Source organism: Aotus nancymaae, unplaced genomic scaffold (assembly GCF_030222135.1).
Source record: "Aotus nancymaae isolate 86718 unplaced genomic scaffold, 86718_ANA_hifiasm-v0.15.2.pri h1tg000025l, whole genome shotgun sequence".
Taxonomy (NCBI): Eukaryota; Metazoa; Chordata; class Mammalia; order Primates; family Aotidae; genus Aotus; species Aotus nancymaae.
Window position 1 is genome coordinate 12,606,769 of NW_026988438.1, and position 21,013 is coordinate 12,627,781.

At 39.1% G+C, this 21,013-nt stretch overlaps 1 protein-coding gene across 1 annotated transcript; it reads left to right on the forward strand.

Annotated features, from left to right (window-relative positions):
- The first annotated feature begins 262 nt into the window (after positions 1–262).
- On the forward strand, positions 263–19,789 carry ASNS (asparagine synthetase (glutamine-hydrolyzing)). Its single transcript, XM_012450759.3, has 13 exons — positions 263–409; positions 2,762–2,797; positions 3,410–3,683; positions 8,001–8,238; positions 12,614–12,799; positions 13,060–13,161; positions 13,606–13,733; positions 14,452–14,578; positions 15,466–15,572; positions 16,194–16,294; positions 17,563–17,644; positions 17,733–17,888; positions 18,396–19,789. The coding sequence occupies exons 3-13, from the start codon at positions 3,435–3,437 to the stop codon at positions 18,603–18,605; spliced, it is 1,686 nt and encodes a 561-aa protein (XP_012306182.1). The 5' UTR covers positions 263–409; positions 2,762–2,797; positions 3,410–3,434; the 3' UTR covers positions 18,606–19,789.
- Positions 19,790–21,013: the final 1,224 nt, after the last annotated feature.

The following is a 21,013-nucleotide window of genomic DNA, read 5'->3' on the forward strand; positions in this document are numbered from 1 at the left end:
TCAGACGGTAGTGCAACAAAAAACGGAGATGATTTCCCTAAGAACAAACTAAGTGCAGAAGACTCCCTGGTTGTCAGAACAGCAGGTAACCTGGGCAGATCTCTGAGGCTATCCTTAAACTGACGCACCGGAAACAAAAGAACTCCTCTTGGCGCACTCCCGCCGTCCCTCTGAGTCCCCACCCGCCCGGCCGCCCCGTGGGCCCCGCCCCTGCGCGCGCTGGTTGGTTCTCGCCGGCTGATGGCTGATGAAATTTCCCGTACGCATTACAGGAGCCAGACGGGTATAAACGCCAGTAGCTCCTCCGCCCGGTACGCCATCCATAGCACGACACGCCATCCACCTCTCGACACGCCGTCGGCAGACCTGGAGTCCGCGGCCCACATCACCGTTACCCGCTTGCGCCCAGGTAAGACGGGGCCCTGCGCCCCACGCAGCATCCTCCTCGCGGGCTCTGGGGCTGCCCCGGGGAAGGCGGATGCGCTCCGCCGCCTGGCACCCGGCGGACGGACGCGCTTCTGGTCGGCTAATGCTGCGTCTCCGGCAGTAGAGAGGGCGGGGTGGACGCCTAGCGATTGTTGCGCACCTCGCAGCAAGCCGGTGCGGAAGGACCTCTGTGTTCTGTTCCCCGAGGCATCAAGGGAACCGCGGCCGGAAGACTGGGCGGCTCGGGAGAGAAGGCAGCGGCGACCTGAGCCCCTGTAGATGTTATATGTGTACTTTTTTTTTTTTTTTTTTAAACTATGTGGCGTTGAAGCCCGTGGACATTTTCGTGGTCCGGGACCACTGCGGAAGACTGGTTGGAGCCTCCACGTGGCCAGGGCGCAGTCGCGTGTCGCGTGTCGCGTGTCGCGGGGTCCTGATCTAGGAAGGAGAGACCTGGGTGTCTGTGCTTTCCCTTTCAACTGCTCCGCTCCTCACCTGGCCTCCCTCACCATGCCTCCTCCCCTCTCACCCCATCCCCCCGCCAGTCACCACCCCTCTGTAGACTGCAAGACTCAACAAGTGACTTGCTGAGCAAACCCGGCCGAGAGGCAGTCTGTTTAGGGACACAGAAGGCCAGGTACCGAAAAAGGCAAAAGAACTAGCGTGCCTGTTTCAATGGATGTCTATTTTACAGGGCTGACTTCAGGTTATTGTTAAAGCTTTAAATAAAAGGACAGTTTTCATCTTGGCCTGTGGCCTACATTATTTCTTTACTGTCCATTACGCTGGGCCCTTGGCTGATAATTTAACAGCAGTGTTTTTTTTTTTTTCTTTTTTTTTGTAAATCATGATTCATCGCATTGCTCTAAGAGTAGTTAGAGGTAAAGTAGGGCTTGAACCTTTCTGTAGTTGGTTACTTACTGAGATCTTAACATAAAAGTAAAGTGAGAGGGTGAAGTTTTAAGTAGCACTAAGTGGAATAGAAATTAAATGTACTGAAACTGCAGTGTCCATTTCGGTAGGCGCTAGCCACCTGTAACTTGAGCATGTGAAATGCTGGCTGGTCCGAATTGAGATGTGTTGTGTTAAATATACTGGATTTTGTCGTTGGAGTAGGAAGAACAGTGTAAAATATCTGCTCGATAAGTTTTTATATTGATTACATGTTAAAATGATACTATTTGGGCTATATTAAGTATATTTAAGATTAATTTCACCTTTTTCTTTTAATGGGGCTACTAGTATATTTAAAATTACATATGTGGCTCACATATTTATTGGACAGCACTGCTCTAGAAGTTTATGAAGAAAAAAGAAAAATATTGAGAACAGGTAGTAGCAGTAGGAACTTTGCTCTCCTATAAGACTGATTCCAATAAAAAATAAGTTATAGTTTTAATTGGCTTTTTCCTACTAGAAAAAAATAAGTGTCCCTTACATGCCTCTTTGTTCTCCCTCTCTCCCCTCCAATTTAGTGGTTAGCGTGTATTTACTATAGCAGGCTTAATATTCACAAGCAACGTATTCTGTGATGACCACATTTGATTTTCAAAGCACTTTCCTAACCCATTTTTAATTGGTATAGAGTCAAAGGCAGATGGCTTATTAGTAGTCATCTCATTTAAATCTCATGGAGTTTTCCCACTAAATCTGAAAGTAAAGAATTTGTTATAGGCTGTTTGATCAAGTGCATGGAAGGAACAGTGTAGGATGTGTGGCATTTCATTTCCAAATTGCTTGAGATGACTTTCATTATAACCATGTATTATTTGGTTCTGGTTTTCTGGAAAAGCCAGCTAAACCTTAGGTTCATTTAGATAAAAATGAAATATCCTCAAAAGAGTGCTCAAAGTGACTTATGTAATTTGAATGTGTATTTTTTCCTTAGGGTGTCTATCCCAAATTATCTGGGCATTTACTGCGATTTGCCGTTTTTTTAAAGAAAACATCAAAATTGTTATTTTTCAAGTTAGAGATGTTTTAATAAAAATGGCCATTTTGAGCTGGTAGTAGTCAAATAAAACAGCCCTTTATTTCACAGTTGAGAATTTGAAATTGGAAAATAATTAATGTATTTAAGGATGATTTATTTGCTTCCTGGCTTATAGGGATGAGCCAAGATTTTTTTTAGGGCTGTTGTTGCTTTATATGTCCCATCTACTTTGTTTCCTTACTGAATATTAAACTTTGAGACAGAAATATTTGAAGACATTTTTTTTCAGTTAGGATATTTTGATAGCAAACATTTTGTATCTTCTGTCTACCTAAAATGTTTTATTTGTTATAAAGCCAGGATATCTGATATCAAATTAAATTGCTTTTTTTTTCCCTTTAGACTTTCTTCAATAACATCTGGTTACATCATTTAGAGGTAAGCTAGATATAATATGGTGAAATGCTTAAAAGAGCTGTGTTTCTTAGTATTGCAGATAGTAATCCTAGTATTACAGCAGTATGATTTTCTGTTCTACCCATTATATTCTACCTGCAGCTAGTTCAAGTAAAGAGAGGGCATTTAACTGTCAAGGGAACCTGAGAGGAGACTCTAGTAATCTGGAAAGTCTCTTGGATCTTTGAGGGATTTTGGGATGGAGAGAGTGGGGCTGGGATCTCTGGCTAGGTTGGAGCCAGCTTGCATTCATTTCTGTATCTTGGAAGCAAACTTAGATTGCAGAAATAGATGTGGCCTGGATGCTGCCAGCTCTAGCCAACCACTAAGGTGGGAGAGATGCAGGCTTTGGCTGGGTGCTAAGCTGCTGTAACTGGTTGGATGTAGAGGTCACTATCTTTTCTGAATACTTTTAAGTAAATTAAATCATTCTCTACTCCCATGGGCCTGTCAATCTAATGGGAAATAGCTATAGAAAAGGTGGTTTACATTTTAGTCTTTGAAGTGGTTTATGCATGTTTCTGGAATGAAGATTTAATGCAGACTTGGATTGGATATTGAATATTTTTGATTTGTCTGCTTTTCTCTCCGTAGAGAGCTTATAAAGTTTCATTGCACCATGTGTGGCATTTGGGCCCTGTTTGGCAGTGATGCCTGCCTTTCTGTTCAGTGTCTGAGTGCTATGAAGATTGCACACAGGGGTCCAGATGCATTTCGTTTTGAGAATGTCAATGGATACACCAACTGCTGCTTTGGATTTCACCGGTTGGCAGTAGTGGACCCTCTGTTTGGAATGCAGCCAATTCGAGTGAGGAAATATCCATATTTGTGGCTCTGTTACAATGGTGAGATCTACAACCATAGGAAGGTAAGGAAAAAGAAGCCAGATGTCTGGATGTGATTAAACTTCAGAGCTTGTTGGTTATGATGATATTATATATTCTGTATCATGCTTTTTACTTTGCAAAACACTCTGTTATCTCATTTGTTCTAAGTATGTAGATAGGGAACTGATGAATAAAAAGGTGAATGAAATGACTTGGTCACAAAAAAAGTGATAAAAATGGAGATTACAGTTCAATTTCTTTGACTCTTAGAATATTTTCTCCTTCTCCCCAACTTTTCATTTGATAACATACAGAAAATAATGGAACAGTGAGCACCTAGATTGAATAATTATTAATGTTTTGCCATATTTGCTTGATTTTTCTTTCTACACACACACACACACACACACACACACACACACACACACTTTTTTTGCTGTATCATTTTAGAGTATGGTGCAGATATTATGACACTCCTAAATATATAAGCATTTATCACCTAAGAATAAGGACATTCTTCTTTGTAACACCAATACCATTATTAAATCTAAGACTCCATAATACCACCTAATACCCAGTTTATACTTAAATTTCCCTAAGTGTCCTGAGAATATCTTTTTTTTTTTGAGACAGAGTCTTACTCTGTCACCCAGGCTGGAGTGCAGTGGTAAGATCTCAGCTCACTGCAGCCTCTGCCTCCTGGTTTCAAGCAGTTCTCCTGACTCAGCCTCCTGAGCAGCTGGGACAATAGGCACCTGCCACCATACTCGGGTAATTTTTTGTATTTTAGTAAAGATGGGTTTTGCCATGTTGCCCAGGGTGGTCTGGAACTCCTGAGCTCAGGTGTCTGCCCACCGTGGCCTCTCAGAATGTTACCAAGAATATCTTTATAGCTGATTTTTGTTTGTTTTGAGCTAGATTTCATTCAAGATTCATGCATTTGGTTGTGATGTTTCTTGATATTTTTTGAGATCTCTTGATAGATGCCTGTCATGCATTGATGGAGATGTGTATCCTAACCACTTTTTGGACATTTTTGTCTCTGAACAATAGCTTTGTCATTGTTTGTTGCCTGCTCATAGGAACACTTTTAATAATAGTCTTCTCGTTTAAAAAGTTTTAAAATAGTTATTCAGGAAATTCCTTTCACACATTTCTTTATTCCTTTGTTAAGGGCCTACTATGCACCAGACCATTTTTCTAGGTAATTGGAGAGGAAATAGGGAAAAGGAGAGGCAAGAATGGAATTTCCTGCTAGTGGGAGGTAGAAGAAGAGAGTATTAAAACTTTTTTCTTTCTAACTCAAATGAGTGTCATATGCATGAGAATGCTAGGTGGTATTATGGCATTATCAGCTTGGCTTTCCCCTTAAATGAGACAGGAAGTGCCCCTTTAACTTAACAGTGTTGTTGCTTTTGTTAAAAAGTTACGAGAAGTTAGTAATTAATTTCTGTTCTAAATTAGCCAAATGTTGCATTTGTAAAAGTAGAGAAGTTTGTTCCATTGCTTTTACCAAACATCTAAGCTTATGCAGTTGGGGCAGCTAGAAATTCGTCTAATGAGCAGAATGTAAATTTTAGGTTTATATAAAGTATTCTGGAACATAAGCTCAAAAATCCCCCCCACTCCCTTTTTGATAAAAATAAAGTGTACTAGCTGGGAGTGGAGGGAGACTGAATGAAAGAGAGGAGGAATGGGATAAAGGCTGGGGCAAAGAGTAGTCCCTGTCCCTGCAGGAGATTGTCAGAGGGCTGCAGCCAAGTCAAATGCCAGCGTGACTTCAGGAGGCATTTGAGGGCTTTTATCTAAGATGCAGCATTGGAGTTTCGTTTTAGGAGAGTAGGAAGTGATACATACGTTACCTGACGGTCCCTTCTCCTTTTTAAATAAATTACCTGCAAAGTTTAGGCCAAAGAGGCAGGCAAGGTGGATTTGGGAAGCTGTTGCTTGCTCTCACCGAATGCTTTATGGTCACTTACCTTTCAGGCAGTTCAGCCCAGAACAGTCAGCTGAAGACTGTTTCCTGACCCCACCTGCTAGTTACAGGATTATCCCTGATGGAGCAGAGAGGGGGACCAAATAGGTGGCAAAGGCCATTTTTGGACAGTTCAGTGAGGGCTTATAGACAAAAGTTTTACAAATCAGGGAGTGAGCTGAATGGAGTGTGAAGCATATTTTTGGGTCATGCACATACATAATAGATTTAGTTTTTGAAATTTGAAAACGTTTTAAACTTAATCTAGGATTTCCACCTGATTTAAACCTCTTTCTCTAATGTCCACCAAAAATGTGAGTAAAAGATATGAAGAGGAATACATCAAGGACTTTTCATCCTCGTAGTTTGTCAGTGATGATGGAGGGTGTCAGAACTGGGGAGCAGCCTGATCAAACCTTGTTACTCTGTGTGCAGTGGCAGACAGTCCCTTTGCTGTTCCTTTGGGGCATGCAGACTAATAAAGCGCCATTATCAATTTATCAGTGAGGAGTAGCTTTAATGCTACTGCAGTGGTGGAAGCACTGGGCATTGTCATCCGCCCTTGGGGACCAGTAGCTTTGTTTTGGATCATATATCTGTTATTGTGATGGAGTCATTTTTCAGGGAATGATACCAAATGGTGTTTGTCCCAGGTCTTTGAAGCTGAACCTGAGGAACTTCTTAGCCAATACTATCTTCTCAAACCAAAAGTTTACAGTTGCACAAGACACATTTTTTAGTGTCATGGCAACCAGGCAGCCTATATCTTAAATTTAGAGGGTGAGCGTCCTTAAACTGAAAATCTGAAATTTGAAATGCTCCAAAATCTGAAACTTTTTGAGCACTGACGTGACACTGCATATGCGTTTTGATGGCACTGTCAAAATGCAGGTGGACAACACACAGTTTATTTGGCGTTCCCTAGGGAAGAAAGACCCTCTCAGCCCCCTTCAGCTGCAGTGTAACTTTTCTACTCATGCCCAGATTTCCCCATGCAAGTATGCCCACAAAGGGTAATAGGATGGCACGTGTGCAAGCTGGGCACCCCAGTGGCAGGATCCCCACAGATGGAACCTGTGTGCATTACCTGTTGTATATATTTGCTTATTCTCTGCTCTGTGGTGTGAAGATACTGAAAATGACAAAAAGGCCTGTAGAAGTCCCTGTGAGCAGCAATGATAAGAAAAAGTAGAAACGTGTGTTTATAACCCAGACAGTCAAGCTGTTGGAGAAATTGGACTGTAGTGTAAAGGTATAGATGACATGGTGAAAATGTGTGACAGAGATACTGAAGGACTAGTGCTACCTGCATTCATGACAGAACAAGAGGTTATGTCAGTTTATAAAAACAAAGAGAGACTTCCAAGATGAAAGCCGTTGTTAATGAGGCAGATGACTCTGGAGAAACATTTTAAAAAGCCATCTGGCAGAATGCCTCCTCAACCTCAGAGGACCCACTTCCTAGTTGCTCAACTGCTTCTGATATTCTCAACTAAAAAGAGAAAAAAAAAAATACAGTGGACAGTAACTTTTAATCAAAACACAGCATTGTAGGTGGAGTCTGAAAGCCTGCTGTTGTTTATATAGCTGTTTAACAGCTGATGCAGGTATTCTGATGACGCTACTATACTGCTTGTTTTCTTACTGTATTAATTGTATGTCATATTTTTTACTTAATGTGTGAATAAGTGTATAAAAATGATGACTCATCAGTAGCATATAAATTCAGAGTCAGGAATGTTGGTCAGTGATATCAAACAGCCACAGATACATGGTAGCTGAGATAGTGACACCTTTGCTTTCTGATGGTTCCATGTACACAAACTCTGCTTCATGCACAAGATTATTTGAAACGTTATATAAAAGTACTTTTAGACTGTGTGTAAGATATATGAAACAAATGAATTTCATGTTTGGACTTGGGTCTCATCCCCAAGATATCTTACATATATGCCAATGTTCCAAAATAATAATAATAAAAAAAACCCAAAACACTTCTGGTTCTAAACATTTCAGATAAGGAATACTCAATCTGCATATATATAAATATATATGTATTACATATATGGTGTGTATATAATATGCATTTCCATCCCTCCACAGGTTACGATTCTGGTTTATTCCCATTACATTCTGTTTATCAGACTGCAACCAAAATTTTTATGGGTTCAACTTTATGTAATGAAAATTTTAGTTGCAATCTAATAAAGAATTTGAATTATGAGCTGAAACAAACTCTAATTTGATAATGTTGTGATTCTCCTAAATCACCAAAGTGCATGAAATAATTATAGAGCTCAAATACTGAAGCAACTTTGCAATAAAAAATTATTAGTGAATGCACAAGGAGTCTAACGTTTTAGTTTTGCTATTGCTTCCTAAGATGCAACAGCATTTTGGATTTGAATACCAGACCAACGTGGATGGTGAGATAATCCTCCATCTTTATGACAAAGGCGGAATTGAGCAAACAGTTTCTCTGTTGGATGGTGTGTTTGCATTTATTCTACTGGATACTGCCAACAAGAAAGTGTTCCTGGGCAGAGATACGTACGGAGTCAGACCTTTGTTTAAAGCAATGACAGAAGATGGATTTTTGGCTGTATGTTCAGAAGCTAAAGGTAATAATAAATCTTTCTATAGATTTTCATTATTGTCTTGGTTGTGTGTTTTCTTTTAAGTTATATTTGAGAATCTCTTAGAGAACAATCCAGAATTTTACAACTGACTAAGTTATGAGTCTTTACCTTTTCTTAAGAAACAGAGGAATTGTACTCTCCTTTTCAGCACTTAAATTCTGTAATCCTTGAAGGATGAGTCTTTACTGCAGTCATTTATTTTTTGCTGTGCTAATATGCTCTGCGTCTAGCTTGATCCTAAGTGCAGTTTTAAGTTTTCCTGTGTCATACTGTAATGGTAGAGTTGGCTCTGCAATTATTGCACTGCGGTACTTTGCTGCGGTTATAGCACAGCAAATATTAGGATTTCTAAAATAGCTTTACTGATCATTCACATACCGTGTAACTCACCCACTTGAAGTATACAGTTCAGTGGTTTTTAGTATAGTCACAGATGTTGGTAACCAACACTCCAGTCAATTTTAGAATTGTTTTTCCACTTCAAAAAAAACAAATCAAATCCTATGTCCTTTACCTTATTTTTTACTGGCAGGATCAACCAGGTTTTTGTTTTTGTTTTTTTTTTAAGAGATGGGATCTTGCTCAGTCGTCCAGCCCAGTGGTGTGATCATAGCTTAGTGCAGCCTTGAACTCCTGGGTTCAAGCAATCCTTCCACCTCTGCCTCCCTAGTAGCTAGGAGTACAGGCACGCACCACAACATCCTGCCTCCTGTGCCCTTTAGCTTTCAGTTCCATCTCTCCATATCTGTCATCTGCACCCCTGCTGTCGTAGCCCCGACAATCACTTATCTTTCTGCCTCTGGATTCCTTATTCTGTATGTTTCATATGAATAGGATTGTATCATATGGCTTTTGTGATTGGATTCTTTCACTTGGCACAATGCTTTCAAGATTTGTCTATGCTGTAACGTGTATCAGTACTTACTTTTTATGGCCAAGTGATACTGCATTACATGGATACACTGCATTTTGTTTATCCACTGGTCAGTTGATAGACACTTAGGACGTTGTTTACCCCTTTTGGCTATTACGAATAATGCTGCTATAAACATCGGTGTACAAGTTTTTGTGTAGACATTTCTCTTGGGTGTATGTCTAGGAGTAGAATTGCTGGGACACACGGTAACTATGTTTAATTGAGGAACTGCCAGTCTATTTTTTGAAATGGCTGCGTTGTTTTTTGTTCCCTTCAGCAGTGTATTAAAATTTCAGTTTCTCCACATCTTCACAAACACTTACTGTGTGACTTTTTAATTCTAGCCATTCTAGTGTATGTGAAGTGGTATCTCGTTGTGGTTTTGATTTGTATTTTCCTGTTGACAGTGATGTCCAGAGTTTTATTTCATGCTTATTAGCCATTTGTGTATCTTCTTTGGAGAAATATTTGTACAGATTCTTTGCCATTTTTTTTCCCTGCTAGGCATCATTTTATTTTAAAACATAATAGACTTTATTTTTCTTCTTAGAGCAGTTTTAGAAAAAATTGGAAGTGCAGAGAGTTCACATATGTTCCCCCTTCAGCGCCCCCACCCAGTTTTCCTGACTCTTAACATCTTGCATTACTGTGCTGTGTTTGTTAGATTTGATGAACTGATGCTTATGTGTTAACTGAAGTTCATAGTTTACATTAGGGTTCACTCTTTGTGTTTTTTGGATTTGACAAATGTGCTCCACTTATTCATTCCTCCCCCTCCTCTTCCTCCTAATCCCCCAGTCATTGCTGATCTTTTTACTTTCTGTCTAATTTTGCCTTTCCCAGAATGTCATATAAATAGTTGTAATCATATAGTATGTAGCCTTTTCAGACTGGCTTCTTTCACCTACCAGTATACACTTAGGGTTGTTCTGTGTTTTTTCGTGGCTTGGTAGCTCATTTTTTAAATCGTGAATAATATTCCATTTGTTTGCATGTACTGCATTTTGTTTATCCATTCTTGAATTATCCATCTCTAATTGGGTTATTTTGTCTTTTTATTACTGGATTGTAACAGTTCCTTATGTATTCTAGATACAAATCCCTTGTGCTCATCAGGGTTACAGGATACAAGATCAATATACAAAAATCAATGGTATCTGACACACTTTTAACTGAATACTACATAATTACAATGAGGAATCTGAAAATGAAATTAAGAAAGCAACTTCATGTATAATAACATCAAAAAGAATAAAATACTTAGAAATAAATTTCAGAAGTATAAAACTTGTACTCTGTTAGCTATAAAATGTTGAAAGAAATGAAAGAAGATTTAAATAAATGGAAAAGTATCCCATGATTATGGATTGAAGGCTTAACATTGTTAAGATGGCAGTCCTCCCTAAACTGATCTACAGATTTAACTTGATCCCTACTAGCATCCCAGATGAGTTCTTTGTAAAATTGACAAGCTGTCTGTCAAATTCATATGGAATTGCAAGGGACTAAAGAATAGCCAAAACAGTCTTTTGAAAATGAGGAACAAATTAAGAGAACTCATATTTACTGACTTTAAAACTTGATACAAGACAATGATAATAAAGACTGTATAATACTAGCAGACAGATGGATGTGTAGACCAATGGGATAGAATTGAGAGAGGTGAACCCATATATGTATAATCAACTGATTTTTGACAAGGGTGCTAAGATTATTTAGTGGGGAAAGAAGTTCGAAAACTGGCACAGGGACAACTAGATATGTAAACATATGCAGAACCTGAAGTGTTGGACCTTTACCCAACACCAAATACAAAAGCTCTGGATACAAAAAAATGGATCAAATGGATCCATTTTGAGCTAATCCACATAAATGTAAAGACTAAAACTATAAAATCCTGAGAAGCAAACATAGGAATAAATTGTCATGACCTTGGATTTGGCAAAGCTTTCTTAAATATGACAATAATACAAATTGATGAATTGGACTTCATCAAAATTAAACATTTTTGTATTTCAAAGGACGCCATCAAGAAAGCAAAAAGACAACCACAAGAGGGAAGAAAATAATTGCGAATCATGTATAGCACTTTTTGATGAAGAAGCGGAGAAGACATTTTTTTTTATCCCTTACCTACACAGCAGTAACATCCTAAAACCTCTCTCCCTGCCTCTTTTTGCCATTCTTTAAATTCTTTCTCACTTAATTTTCAGATTTAATATTGGCTGAAACAGGGATAATGAGATCAATCGAATGGGTCCTTAGGACACTAGTCACAGTGTTTGTACTAATACCAGAACTGTTTTATTTTCAGGTATTTCTAGTGTGATCAGATGGCAAAGAACAAGTATATATGTCAGTTGCCAGGACTGCTGGGTAAGCCTGGCAAAGAGAACACCCCAGAAAAGCAGCCTCCTGCTCCTCTGTGCCTTCTTTGAGCCTGATGATCACTTGACATGGAGCTATAATCACATCCAGTTTACCCTCTGAAATTCCTTGATAGTTCTTTTCCATATCCTTGACACTGTCCTTTTCCAGACCAAATGATCTCATCTGGAAGACTGCAACAGTTTTCCTTTCTCGGTGCTTTTAGAATAACCTGTCAAAAACTCATCTGATGATAGTACTGCCGGCTTAAAACCTTTAAATTACTCCCCATTCCCTTCCCAGGCTGTGTAGCTCATGAGCTCTGATAGCTGGTGAGGGAATCTGGGTCCTTTTTCTGGTATTTGAATTCATTGCTACACAGGTTGCTGGCTGGGTTGACAGTCTCAAATTGTAAATCATGAGTATTCCATGTAGATAGTCTGTTATGAATTACAAGAAAACATTGATGTTTGTGTCAAAGATCATGGTGATGTGAGCTTGGGTACTTTGTGGGAATTTTCTGAGGAAATTTAAGTTATATGGTTTTATTCACATAAAGTGAATAACAACTAGTTAAGGGGTAGATGTCTTATCTGACTTTAAAGTAGCTAAGAGTGGATCATTGAACTTGTTAAAGGTCTGGGAATCATGGCTATTTTCTGAAAATACCTCAGTGATGACAAATAAATGACTACCAGCTTATCATGACATTAGGCCTCTGTTTCATCCCTTTGCCTCATAAGTGTGTCTTTTCCTTTCGTATGTGTTTGCTTTAGTATAGAAAATAGGTTTTCTTGGTTAGAAATCTAAGAAGAAGAAATTGAACACTGGAGATTTTTCTATTGCTTTGAATTAACAAAAGTTAGTGTAATTTGGCAGTATATCACTGCCATTATTAATCTCTCCAGTAAGTAGATGGTAGGGCTTTGGGTGATTAAAATTTTTTTTCCTATTTTGCTTATTTAATGGGCATGTGTTTGTATTGAAAAGGGAAAATAAATAGGAATGTAGAGGATGTTAACTAATTGTGAAAGTTTACCTAATTTGAACAAAGGTATGATTTTGAATTTGTAGGTCTTGTTACGTTGAAGCACTCTTCAACTCCCTTTTTAAAAGTGGAGCCTTTTCTTCCTGGACACTATGAAGTTTTGGATTTAAAGCCAAATGGCAAAGTTGCGTCTGTGGAGATGGTTAAATATCATCACTATCGTGATGAACCCCTGCACGCCCTCTACGACAACGTGGAGAAACTCTTTCCAGGTAGTGGACACCCACCCACCTATTCCCCATCCTTCTCCAAGGGAAAAAAGTTAATAAGTTGTACTCTTACATCATTTGAATGATTTTTAGTGTCAAGACCTACTTCCTGTTTTGTTTGGAGGGAACACGTTAAGATTTGGCAGACTCCACCATTGAGTAAATGCCATCATGATAGATGTTGATGATTATGTATTTCGTTTCAATAACTAATCCAGCCCAAGATTTTCTGGAGCCGTTTGATTTACTTGCTGTGTTTATAGGTTTTGAGATAGAAACAGTGAAGAACAACATTCGGATCCTTTTTAATAATGCTGTAAAGAAGCGTTTGATGACAGACAGGAGGATTGGCTGCCTTTTATCAGGTGAAGTCAATTTAAAAAAAACCTAATTATATTTCATGTGTGTTTAATTGAGATGATTTGTAGCCATCCCTTTGGATTTTACTATAAAATATTTACTATATGATTTAATCTTTCCTTCATTATAGGATGGAAACGATTTTGTATAAGCTACATTTAATACTCATAGTAACACTCCAACTTGAGTGACACTGTAGCTATGTTATTGGTGTAAAGAGTGAGCCAGTGAATGTTCTTTAGAATTCTGTGTAGTGATTTTTAACCAAATACTAATATTATCACAGTATATGTATTTTTATCTCGTTGAAGTTGATTTTAGTTTATAAAACTTGAGGATTTTAAATGGTAAAACTGTGATCTTGGTGTTTGTCAGGAATGTACATCCTCTGTCCCTGTCTTATGCAAGGCACATAACTAGGACACGTCCACTTTCTCTTTTGCATGTAGGGGGCTTGGACTCCAGCTTGGTTGCTGCCACCCTGTTGAAGCAGATGAAAGAGGCCCAAGTACAGTATCCTCTGCAGACATTTGCAATTGGCATGGAAGACAGCCCCGATTTACTGGCTGCTAGAAAGGTAAGGTGCTGTCTCTGCCCCTTGTATAGCTAGAGTAGACTTGTTATTAGAATGAAAATGGAGGCAGTAATGGATAATTCCACTTATGCTGCTGTATTGACTGGGGAAATTGCTTCAAATGTATTAAAATAGAATGAAATCGCTGTTGAATATGCACCGTGTTGTACACTGTCCTCTGTACTTTCATCTGTTATGACCCATACGATTCTCACAAAGACCCTGTGATGATAATTATGCTCTTTTGAAAGTAAAGGTGTCTGGCTGCGGTGGCCTACACCTGTAATCCCAGCACTTTAGGAGGCCGAGGGAGTGGATTACTTGAGGTCAAGAGTTTAAAACCAGCCTGAGCAACATAGTCAAACTCCCATCTCTACAGAAAAAAATATAAAAATTAGCCAGGCTTGGTGGTGCTAGGGAGAAATGAGGTGGGTTAGGTAAAGTGGGTGGGGAGGGAGGTGCCGACTGAGAGAATGGCCGAAGCCTTGGCACCGGAGGAGCTGAGGGGAGACCTACTTCCTGGTGGTGCAGTCGAAGCAGGCGAGGGAACAGGGCTGGATGGGGCTTGTATGTGGTGGCCTGTGAAATCAGGTTTTCTGTTTTCCCTTGTTTAGTTTTCACTGTTGTTAATTCATAAAGCTTTGTGAACTCACGTCATGTTTGATTTTCAAGGGAAGTTATTTTCTTTAACAAATAAAGGGGTATTTCTTTATATAATAAGGTAGCAAATCATATTGGAAGTGAGCATCATGAAGTCCTCTTCAACTCAGAGGAAGGCATTCAGGCTCTGGATGAAGTCATATTTTCCTTGGAAACTTACGATATTACAACAGTTCGTGCGTCAGTAGGTGAGGTATTCCTATATTATTAAGTAAACAGATTTTTTTAAATACTGAAGAAGTAAGGTGTAACACAAATTATTTCAAGCAATAGTTAAAAAATGTTATTTAAGGGCTGGGCATGGTGGCTCACACCTGTAATCCCAGCACTTTGGGGGCTGAGGTGAGCTGATCATGAGGTCAAGAGATCCAGACTATCCTGGCCAACATGGTGAAACCCTGTCTCTACTAAAAATACAAAGACAAGCTGGGCATAGTGGCACACGCCTATAGTCCCAGCTACTCAGGAGGCTGAGGCAGGAGAATCATTTGAACCAAAGAGTCAGAGGTGCAGTGAGCTGAGATCATGCCACTGCACTCCAGCCTGGTGACAGAGTCTCAAAAAAAAAAATATATATATATGTATATTATTTAAGGATGAATGCAAATTAAATCCCTGTTAGTAATTATTTAAGACCACTTAAGAATTCTCGGAATCTCTTTTGGAGTGAAGGGCACAATAAATACATAGTTCAGCCTCTACATTTTTGGTATCACTGTTGGACTGTTGGTGTTTTCCCAGGGAGTAGATAACATATTTTCTCTTAGATATTTGAGTCATTGTTCAGCTTAGCAAAGTTTTAAGATGGACTTTCTTGGTCTAAAAATATTAGAACATTAGAATTTTGAAACCTGTTTATAAAATGACAGAGTGGTTCTGGGTTATTTTACAGTAGTACTTTTAGATTAAGTACATGTAAATGGCTTATAAATATAAGGTCATTATTGTGGAAACTATTTCATATTAATCTGAAGTCCAGTATAGTAGTAAAGCTTTCAATTATTTCCAAAGATCAAAGGCATTCTTGGTGGAAGGTTATGTTGACATTAAAGTTAATTTCTCTCTCTCATTTAAGGTATGTATTTAATTTCCAAGTATATTCGGAAGAACACAGATAGTGTGGTGATCTTCTCTGGAGAGGGATCAGACGAACTTACACAGGGTTACATATATTTTCACAAGGTAAGCACTCTGAAGTGGAGGGATGTTCATGCTGTATTAAGAAAAGTGTGAATTGTTTGACTATTTTCTATCATCTTTCAGTATTACAGTAATATTTTTGAGTGCCCTGTGAGGTTACAAAAGGGAATCTGATAGTGTTGGCTTTCTATCTCTTGGGGAAGAAATTTTAATAGTGTTAGATAATTTTTATTCTTTAAAACTAGTAGACAGGTATGGTGGCTCATGCTTATACTCCCAGCTACTCAGGAGGCTGAGGCGGGAGGATCACCTGAACCCAAGAGGTCTGAGGCTACAGTGAGCTGTGATTGTGCCACTGCACTCCTGCCTATCTCTTAAAAAAAAAAAGCAAAAGTTAAAAATAAATAAATAAAACTAGTTAAGCTTGAGAATCACCTTTCTGCCATTTCTTAGCCCCCTACAGAATTATGACTGTTTCCCAGTGTGTTCATTTTATTTAGAAGGTATGTTTTGTGAAGCATTGCTTAGCTCTGTTCAGTTATTTACTCCCTTCCCTAAATTTGTTTAGTTTTTTGTCTTATCCACCTTTGGGATTGGAGAGGGAGAAAGACAAACTGCTTTGTGTGCCAAAAGCAAAACTCTTGGTATTTTTGTTTGAAATAGGCTCCTTCTCCTGAAAAAGCCGAGGAAGAGAGTGAGAGGCTCCTGAGGGAACTCTATTTGTTTGATGTTCTCCGCGCAGATCGAACTACTGCTGCCCACGGGTAACATTTTAAGAAGCTATTGTAAAACAAAAACGAAAAAATATCAAAAATTAAAAAAAAAAGCTCAATACCCTGAAAAAATTAAAAGATCAATAGCTGATTGGCTGTATGTTACATACAGTTGGCTTTATGTTACAAAATGTGACTTCTGTGGAGAAAATGAAGCTGTTTCTTAACTTAGTCCCAAAAGAGGCCACATTTCAAAGTGTCATGGTCTGTGGGGAGAAGTCTTCTTCCATAGGTGTCTGAGGTGCAGTTTTCACCTTTAAAGGGTAACAACATTCTGCTCACATCTGAACAACCAAGAGGGAAGAGGGAGGGCTGCTACAGCTATTGTTAAGTGTTTTAAAGAGAAATAGGCCGGGGCAGTGGATGACCTGAGGTCAAGAGTTGGAGACCAGCTGACCAACGTGGAGAAACTCTGTCTCTACTAAAAATACAAAAAAATCAGCCAGGTGTGGTGGTGCATGCCAAAAGAGAGAAGTATTGTAAACATATGACGATATTGAGTGCCCATCATGCCTGTTTGGTGCTGTAGTGACCCTGAGGTCACTGTGGGCAGTGAAGACCCTTCACTGTGAGGGCAGTGAAGATGCAAGGCGTTCGATTACATCATAAAGAACTGGGTTTTTTTGGTATCATTTCTGGTTGTCTAAAGTTATGTTGAAGAACTGAAGACTTTAACTGTATAGGATAAACAACTGACACTAAATGTTTTAGTTGCCTCTGCTGAATCACACGTAAATTAGGATATAATTAATTATGGGTTTGAGGAATGAACTGAATCTGGTTATTATCCTATCTGCTTGTCTTAACTAGAGTCTCTAGGCTTCAGGAAACTGGTGATATGGCATTTGATGAAATACAGTGGAATGCTAGTTTATATTGCATGTTGAAAACACTGAGTTAGAAAGCTCCAGGCAAGGTATTTTCTTAATGATTGGGTCACGCATGATTTGTAACTTTTTCTGCTTTTTGAAATATGCAATTAACTATTCCTAGAAAGGAAACTAAAAGTAATAGTCTCAAATAGTTAAGTTTTACTCCCTAGATGACATGATATGTTTGTTACTTTAAATGAATATATATTTTTTTGTATTCATTCAGTAGTGTAGGGCAGTCATTAGGAGGCTTGCACTTGTATGTGGCTGTATGATTTTAACATTTCTTAGAATCTGGTTGAATTGATGGGAAACTGAATCAGAACCTAAACTGATGGGCACTAAATACCCATTTTAATTTAGATTTTTCTTCTTTTTTCCTTTAAGCCTTGAACTGAGAGTCCCATTTCTAGATCATCGATTTTCTTCCTATTACTTGTCTCTGCCACCAGAATTGAGAATTCCAAAGGTAGGTAAATCAACTCGAGATAGAAACTGTCCAGTGCCACCAGATTATATTTGTAACTTTCACTGATGCTCCTTTTTTTTGATGTCAGAATGGGATAGAAAAACATCTCCTGAGAGAAGCGTTTGAGGACTCCAATCTGATACCCAAAGAAATTCTCTGGCGACCAAAAGAAGCCTTCAGTGATGGCATAACTTCAGTTAAGAATTCCTGGTTCAAGATTTTACAGGAATACATTGAACATCAGGTATAATGTCTTTAAAAACATTTTCAGGAATGGGACAGTTTGGATGCAGAGCTGTCATTGCTGTTCATTTCGTATTTAGTTTGAATGCTTTGTCCCTGTAAGAGACAGTTACAGTCTCTGTAAACAGTTGTCTCTTTTATAAGAATTAAGTATCATGAAGGATTACAAAGTAGCATCTAGAATTGAAAGAGAGGAGACTTACTACTATAATCATCATTTACCTTCATATAACACATTATTGGGCACCTGCTGGGTGCCAGATCTTGTTAGGCACAAATGACTAAAACAGAGCCACCAAGCATTAAAAATATGCATATGAATTCTTTAAAAGTCACTGTAGCTATGTGTATTATATGAATAGCATTTTCTAAGCAATGGGTGATTCAAAGAGTCTCATGTAATTTACAGTCCTGTCTTAACGTTTTCTGTTTTGTGGAACCAGAGTAAATACAAGTATTTCCATGCTATTTAAAAAACTGTTTTGCTCTTACACGCTTATTCTTACAGGTTGATGATGCAATGTTGGCAAATGCAGCCCAGAAATTTCCCTTCAATACTCCCAAAACCAAAGAAGGATATTACTATCGTCAAATCTTTGAACGCCATTACCCAGGCCGGGCTTCCTGGCTCAGCCATTACTGGATGCCCAGGTGGATCAATGCCACTGACCCTTCCGCCCGCACGCTGACCCACTACAAGTCGGCGGCCAAAGCTTAGGTGCTCTTCGTGCTGTAATTGTTGTTCTCGTTGTATAGGTACTATGCAAATATTTCTTCTTGTTGTGTGAGTACTATGAGTAGTAGATGGGGGAACAATGAGAGTCAACTCAGGCTAACTTGAAAAAAATAAAAGTCCTGAATCTTAAACACTGCTATAGTCATTTATGTTCATACAGTCTCTTCATAAGAGGTAACTAGAAATTTTCTGCTGTATCACAGTAAAGCGGAGGGTAAGCTAGGAAAAGGAAATGGTCTGATGTCTGCAAGAACTCACAGCACTCTTCTGGCGGAGCTGCTTTAGATGTCATCTGTGTCTTGTGTGCACGTGGCTTCTTTGCAGTCCTTGCCTCATCTTCGGGAAGTCATCAATGAACTACGGTATTTTTGTTCTGCCTGCATTCCTACCAGCTGCCTAGGTAAGACTGGAGACTTGAGTCTCCAGTAGGAGTTCCTGACAGCTCTATTTTACAAGACAGTAGTTCATTTTTTTCTCTTTTATGTTGAGCCAAAGTCACCTCTAGAGACTTGTCCTAAAGCAGGGATCAGGCTTTTTTTTTTTTTTTAAATAAAGATCCACACAAATATTTTAGGCTTTGTGGACGTCTTTTGGAACTGTGCAGGTCTGGCATTATAATGCAAAAGCAGTTCCATAGACAATATGTCCACAAATGAGCATGGCTGTGTTCTGTTAAAAGTTATTTATAAAAGCAGATGGTGGACCAGATGTGGTCCATGGGCCATAGTTTTTTGATCACTGTTCTATGCGTATTATATGAATAAAAGTCATATAATGACTTTTATTCATATAATAAAACAACCAAGCTTAACTAAGCATTTCCGATAAAAGTCCAAACCTACTTGAAAGAGAAAGTATAGTAACATATTCAGCTGGGTGTGGGGTGGCTCACACCTGTAATCCCAGCACTTTGGGAGGCTGAGGTGGGCGGATCACCTGAAGTCAGGAGCGAGACCAGCCTGACCAACAGGGAGAAACCCCATCTCTACTAAAAATATAAAATTAGCTGGGTATGGTGGCACATACTTGTAATCCCAGCTACTTGGGAGGCTGAGGCGGGAGAATCGCTTGAACCCGGGAGTTGGAGGTTGCGGTGAGCTGAGATGGTACCATTGCACTCCAGACTGGGCAAAAAGAGCAAAACTTCATCTCAAAGAAAACACACATTCAAAGGACAGAAGATTTTCAGTGAATGCTCACTGGTTGTTTAGGGACAACATTTTGAAATACCTTATAAAGGTGAATTTAGCTCTTAAAAGCTTTTGAAAAGGGAACTGCTGGTGTACAGATAAATACCAGAATGCTTGATGGAGGAGTGAGTGGGCAGAAAATTAGCTGGTAAGTTGGAAGAAGGGTGTATGTTAGGGTAGCTGTAGGGCTGTATCCACAGAGTATCTCTAAGAAACAGAAAATGTCATTAACTTAGATGAATTTGTTTTGTTTGTTTTAGATAGTCTTGCTCTGTCACCTAGGCTGGAGTGCAATGGCATGATCTTGGCTCACTGTAACCTCTGCCTTTTGGGTTCAAGCAATTCTTGTGCCTCAGCCTCCCAACCAAGTAGCTGGGATTACAGGCAGGTGCCACTGTGCCTGGCCAATTTTTGTATATTTAGTAGAGGTGGGGTTTCACCATGTTGACCAGGTTGGTCTTGAACTCCTGGCCTCAAGTGATCCACCCACCTTGGCCTCCTGAAGTGCTGGGACTACAGGTGTTAGTCACTGCACCCGACCCTAGTAGATGACTTTTAATGATTATCTTGTGTTTGTAGGTGCTTAAATTGCTTAAACCTGGAATGATTTGATTCTAGGCATATTTATTCCTGGTAAAGCCTCAGACAACCAAGCCGAATGACATAAAAATTACTTGGGAAACCCGGTTCATAATCATTGCAGAGTGTACACTACAAGGTTAAGGTATGACATAAACCCCAAACTGCCAGTTTTCCAGGGAGTGGGATTTGGTTCTGGATTTTTAACTTTAGTGACAGATCTAGCATATTTAGTTGCCACCCAGAAGTTTGATAGTGAAGATACTTAGCCAAGCCAATTTCATAGCAGCAAACTATAGGTTAATTATAATGGCAGCAACTTTCTGGATTTCAAACTACACACAAGATTTACAGAAGGTTCTTGGCACCAAGAATAAAGCTAGCTTTTTCTCTTTTGCAATTTAAATTGTAGAAGGTTTGAAGAAATGGTGCCCTTGGGCTGCTGTACACATGACTTAATAGCTCACTTACTGGCCAAGCCTGTTTTCCTGGATTTTGGTAATTTAGTGCTAAGGAAGCCCTAATCTACACAACATCTCTAACAACAAATAGTCCAGTCGTTTTAAGCATACACTGAGAATATTAGCTGATATCGTTCTGCCATTTCAGTCTGATGTGAGC

Bases quoted from the DNA above. Each gene is read 5' to 3' on its own strand.
- ASNS (XM_012450759.3), top strand. From the start codon at position 3,435: ATGTGTGGCATTTGGGCCCTGTTTGGCAGTGATGCCTGCCTTTCTGTT. The intron at 8,239-12,613 runs GTAATAATAAAT...TTGAATTTGTAG, and splicing joins TGTATGTTCAGAAGCTAAAG to GTCTTGTTACGTTGAAGCAC. The intron at 13,734-14,451 runs GTAAGGTGCTGT...TTATATAATAAG, and splicing joins ATTTACTGGCTGCTAGAAAG to GTAGCAAATCATATTGGAAG.